General features: G+C 33.4%; 1 protein-coding gene across 1 annotated transcript in view; it reads left to right on the plus strand.

Moving 5' to 3' along the window:
• Nucleotides 1-6,119, plus strand: part of PYROXD1 (pyridine nucleotide-disulphide oxidoreductase domain 1) — a 29,624-nt gene that overhangs the window by 12,805 nt on the left and 10,700 nt on the right. Inside the window, 2 exon segments of the mRNA XM_008581479.1 lie at nt 2,101-2,229; nt 4,119-4,192. Of these exon segments, the coding sequence (XP_008579701.1) occupies nt 2,101-2,229; nt 4,119-4,192 (203 nt within the window).

The raw sequence follows: 6,119 nt of genomic DNA on the forward strand, positions 1-6,119 counted from the left end.
AAAGTTGAGTTTTTTTTACATTCAAAAGATATTACAAAATGATTTTAAGTGGGGGCGGGGATTAGAAAGTATTTTTTTTTTTTTTTTTTTTTTTTTTTAGGAAGATATACCTGACACTGTGTCAAAGGTGAACTGATGTAGAGCAAGTGGCTCTTGGCCAACAACCAAATTGGAAAGTCTGAACTAAGACAGGGACGGTGTAGTTGGAAAGAATATCCCTGATTTGAGTGAGATTTCTGCTATAAACTCAGCAGGACTCAACCCTTTGCATCTGAGAATGAATAGGACAATCTCAGGAAAGGATGCTGTCAGATGATTTACAATATCCTCAGATGAACTTTAGGCAAGATGGGAAGTAGGGTTTGTAGTTGTTTCTGTAAGGCAGCTCTCATTTATGAATTCTGTTGTAGGAAAAAACATATATGTATACCACATTTGAAACACAAATAATTTGAGAGAAGAACAGTAAGAAAAAGTACTGGGTTTTATGAGGAAAAAATTAAAATTCTGAATCCGCACACCAAAGTTCTTAATGCTTGTAGTGGTAATACATATTCCAGGTAACATCCATGTCAGTTAGTTTTGCAAATTGAGGTGGGCTTTCAAAAGTACACTAAATGAATTGTGAGGGAATTTATGTATTAGTGCATTTGAATGATCAGAGTGCTGCCATTACCATTTGGAAAGTACCCCACATGTGTGCATTTCTGCTTGCATTCTTTTACCCAGCCATTTTCCTTTACATTCCTTAGTGAATTACAGGTAGTGTGTTTTACTTTCATGTCTACTTCCCAAAATTTAGCAGTAGCTAATGAAGAGTTTTTGTGTTTGTGCTGTTTGTTTCTGTAGTAGCTAAATGTGAATTATTTTTTAAGTTTGGCCAGTGACTATAACTGACTTTTTCTGTCAGATAAAATTCTAACCAGATTATCTGAAGAAAGATGCATAAAATTTCTCTATGGATTGTGTTATGTTGGATTATCAGTTTTATGTATTTGTTACGCAGCTGAAGAGTTAAATTGGGTAATAAATCTCTCAATGGGTATTAAGTGCTATGATGTGATCTGCCAAGTTTTGTAAATCAAACACTTGGCACAAATGTTAACCCCTAAGCCATTCAAACAAAGTTGAGCATATTTCATGGTAGTATGCATTTATATGAGGATACTTCAAAAAGTTCATGGAAAGATTCGTGTTATCCTTCAGTTCTGTTTTGACATGAACTTTTTGTAGTACCCTCATATTTATCTGCTTTCTAAAGGCTACTACTTATATGTAGATTTGCTTTCAATATTAAGGAACAAAAACAATATGTACCTCTAATATGTATTTCTAGACTTGATGTTACTAAAAGTTAATATAAATAACTTTAAAGTCAATACATGCTAGGATTAAAGGTTAAAACATGGTTTTCCCTTATATTAAAATATCCCCCCAAAGCATTTAGTTTGCTAGTAAAGTGATTCTTTAGTGAAGTACTTAAAAAAATAAATATTTTTTGGCACTTCTGATCTTTTTTAGATTAAGAAGACATATTGTAGCCTTTTCTACCACACCCATATTTGTTACTCTTCTTCACATGAATAAGTGATTTGCAGCCTAAATACCTATTAATAAAAACAAATATTAAGGTATGATACAATTAGAATCACTAGGTCTTCTTATAGTAACTTACACTGAGATCGGAAATCTTCGTCAAGGCTTGTCTCAGGTATAATATGATAAAAATGCTCAATTTAAAAATTTCTTAAAGTTTAGTTTTTAACCTGAGGTCAGCATACCTTTCTAAATATAATGAGATTACCTGAAGTTTAATATAAAACTTTGTGTGAATGTACCTTTTTATTGCAGGGGAGAAAGACTAGTTTTCATCAGATTCTCAAAATGGTTCACAACTCTAAAGTGATTAAGAATCAGTGGATTATAAAATGTATTCTAATATTCAGTTTCGTAATTGCTGTAACAAACTATTGAGTGCCACCAAGAGGCAACCTTAATATATTATTTTTTGCTTTTGTCTTATTGAACTTTTAATTTACAGTAAAATCATATCTATGTATAAATGTTTCCCCTCTTCCTTTTCTGCTCATGTCTTTACAGTGCATTTTAACAGAAGATGGCAGTCAGTATGTATATAAGAAACTCTGTCTGTGTGCTGGAGCTAAACCAAAGTTGATATGTGAAGGAAATCCTTATATATTAGGAATCCGTGATACAGACAGTGCTCAGGTAACTTTTTCTACATCCGAACCAAAGTGTTCCATTTATAATGTTAATTCCTAAACTAAGAGCAGAGGTTTTTGTTTCATGACCCATAAACCAGAGAGTGGTTATAATTTTTTGTTACTGCCAATTTCAGTTTGTTTTTAGTTGATAATTTATCCTGTTTTTTAGTTCATGCTGATGTCCTGTGTTCTTTTAGTTGAGATAATTCAGATATAACAACTGTGCTAAATGTTAGAATTTGTGTAACACACATATTTGTTACTCTTCTTTATGTGAATATGTGATTTGCAACCTAAATAATATGTCTTTTTCCAAGAAGGTAAAGAATATCCAAAATATACTGATGTTCTTCTCCAGCAAAGAAATTAATATTCATGAGATCTATATGACACAGTCATGATAGAATTATAGAACTGAAAAAGTCAGTTGATTTATCGCTCTGACTTAGAACAGTGATAAACTATCCCAACAGGTGAAAATTCTGTACGGGCAGAATACAACTTTGGGTAATTTATTTCAGGGTTTATTAACCCTTATTGCCAAGAAGCTCTTCTTGGTTTCATCACAGTACTGTCTTACCTCAAGCTTATTTTTGTTCTGTCCTGTGAGATAATGATTTTGCATTTATACAATATTTTATCGTCTTGAAAATTGATGTTTTCTATCAGCCTATTCTCTTAGTCAAATAATTAGGAATTTAGAGAAAACTAAAAGAACTTGATTATCTTCTTGTAAACACTTTAGGTTCATATTAATAGAGACTGAGCTCATCACTGTTTTAGCTAGGCCTTCTACAGACATGAACTCACTGAATCCTCATAATCCTCGGTGACAGGTATTACTCCCACTTTACAAATAGGAAACTTTAGAGGTTGAGAAATTAAGTATTTAAAGTAGCTGTTTTATCAGATTTACAATTTGAATTTATGCCTTCATCTCTGTGTCCTGTGCTTTTTACAGATCTTTCTTAAATTGCACTCCCCTCAATGAAGGACAAACCAAAATTAACTTAAGGGTTTTTTTCTTGTGGAATTTCAAAGAAGTCAATTTTAGTGAATACTATATGTTTTGGGGTCAATTCCGTAGAAATGGTAACTTAGTAGTAGGAGGAATTTTTCTGTTCAGTTGTCATTGAGAACCAGTGAAACTATTCTGTACTTTTTAAAGTGTCAAAAATGACAACTGGCTTCTCCAAGCTCATTGTGGTCTTTTTTTCTGGGGTGTGGAGGCATCAATTAGCTGTCTTGTAATGGTAATATTTTTTCTGGTAAATGTCAGACATCATTATATGCCTACTACACCTAACAGCTTTATCTACATCATCTCACGTAATCTGTACAGAAAGCTTAGGAGATCAGTCACTTATAATTTCTACTTACAGTGGATGAACTTGAGGCATAGGAGGTTAAGCAATTTGCCCAAGTTCATCCAGTTAATAACTGCTAGAGCCAGTGACTCCAGAGTCTGTGCTTTTAACCACTATGCTGCTATGCTTCTCATTCCTCAAAGTTTTAGGTGTTGAGTGATTCTAGGGAAATGTGTCAACTGAGAGGCTAGGCAAAAAGAAAGAATAATTAATTTGGTCAAATAGTTGGAAATGTGATAAACTAAAGAAAATGCCCGTTGCTGAAATTCTGAAGTACTCTAAATGTAACGACATAAAAGGCAAGGAAAATCAGGAGAGGCATTGCTATAAAGGCAGCTTGGGAGGGGAACATAAAGGTGAACATTTGTAATATTAATTGGGAGGGTACATCCTGGCAGAGTGGGAAAGTGAGATTTATTTTGTTGTTCCTTTGTAAATAAGATAAAATACTTAAATTTTTAGGATCTTGCTTCAGGTATTGCCCACTATTACAAAACACTATCTCCTTATTTTCTTTTTAATATAGGAATTTCAGAAACAGCTTACGAAAGCTAAAAGAATAATGATCATAGGGAACGGTGGTATTGCACTTGAGTTAGTGTAAGTATATGTTTTTAAATATTATTTAAGAATTGCTCTTTGATTTATGTGATTATTGGCACACTAGAAACCATCATTTATCCTGAAAATCAAAAGATAAATATAATTGATTTTATTATGTTTCCAAGGAGAAAAATCCATTTTATTTTTTACCTTTCATGAAATCCATAGTTGCAGAAATTTCCTTATAAAACATAAATGTTTCAGGAATGTTTTAGGTCTTAAGGGGTCATATACTGGTGACTGTCAGATTTGACCCATAAATGTGTATTATAAACATGTACTGTGTTTAAAAATAATTTCAGGGCCAGCCCCATGGCTCACTCGGGACTGTGCGGCGCTGGTAGCACCAAGGCTGCGGGTTCGGATCCTATATAGGGATGGCCGGTGCACTCATTGGCTGAGTGTGGTGCGGACCACACCATGCCGGGGGTTGCGATCCCCTTACTGGAAAAAAAAAATAATAATAATAATAATAATTTCAGTGTATACACCTTTAGAAGTTTCTAGTTATAGCCTCTATCACTTTTTATTGCTTATACCCATTCTGCTTCACTCATTTATGTTACCTGTGTGGCCAATGAAACCCAAAATGTTTGTGACTCATATGTGGTACTCTTGGCTCTTGGTTTTAGGAAGTTTGAGAAATGTGAATACATTGACTAATATGAAATATTTTCATGTTAAGATGATATTTCAATTCAAAAAACATTGAGAAATATCCTGCTGTGGCCGCAGAGCTTTGATTGAGTTTCTTTGTGATTTCATCTTCCAGCAGATGGCTGACTTGAAATAGTCTGGATCTCTTTCAGGCCAGAAAGTTGGGTCAAACCACAAAGAGGACAAATGTGAATCAAAATAAGGAATCTGCCAAAGCCCTGTCTTTGCTCACTTAATTCACTCCAACTCTCAGACTAGGTTTTTGCCCCTCTTTTAGAGGATGGAAGACTGTAAGAATTCTTAAATTGCCTGTGTACTAGAGGTGGCAGTCATTATTGTGATTACAAAGGTTGTGGCATTATATGGAGAAATGCAGAAAAAGTTATGCATGTAGGCCAAGAGAGGGGAGGTACACATTTATTGTAAAAGGGGCTTCAAATCTTTACATATAAAAATACATGACAGATTTTATCCATCAGCTATCACCAAAAATATCACTTAATAGTATTCTAATAATTATGATTTGCATTTATAAGCTTTCTTATCTTCAGAAGTTTAAAGTTTCACATTTATTCCACATTTTCTTTAGGTTGAAGATTGAAGAGTGTATAATCGGATAAAATTCATAATTTTGTATTCAGCAAGCTCTTTGATAATTTAAGACAGGTCCCATATAGTGCTATTCTCTGAGTTTAAGTCCAATGAATGATTAGGTATTTGTCTCTCGTAATGAAAATGACCTATCCAAACCCTTTATATTCTTTAATACCCCTGGTGTTCCACTTAGGCTAATACTAATTTTTTTCAGTACACTTTTATTTCAGTTATTATCTGTTTTTTCCTTCCAAGTGTAAGTCAATCCTTTCCTTTTCAAATAGACGGTTTTTCATAATCTTACAAAACTGTAATATCACTGTTGTCTGTTTTTTTAGAGGGGTTTTAAAAATGAAAGCAGTATTACCCCTATGCATGATTTACCTTTAAGCCTGTGTATCTTTCTGAGAGCATAGTTCAAGTTAGAAGAGGATTAGAGGGTGTTCTGTGAGGTAGAGCAAATACAGGAGTTACTTCTGGTGGTTACTTGTAATAACTTTGCCCTGCTAGTCAATCACCAGTATTTTAAACTACACTGGTATGTCTTATACTGTTATGTTACTTTAAAATGTGAAAAATGATAATATAGAGAAATTTCCAGTTTATAAAAAGGAAAGCATTTCATGATAACTATATGGCTATATATAAACAAATATAAAATTTATTACCAAAT

Source organism: Galeopterus variegatus, unplaced genomic scaffold (genome assembly GCF_000696425.1).
Source record: "Galeopterus variegatus unplaced genomic scaffold, G_variegatus-3.0.2 Scaffold2362, whole genome shotgun sequence".
NCBI lineage: Eukaryota > Metazoa > Chordata > Mammalia > Dermoptera > Cynocephalidae > Galeopterus > Galeopterus variegatus.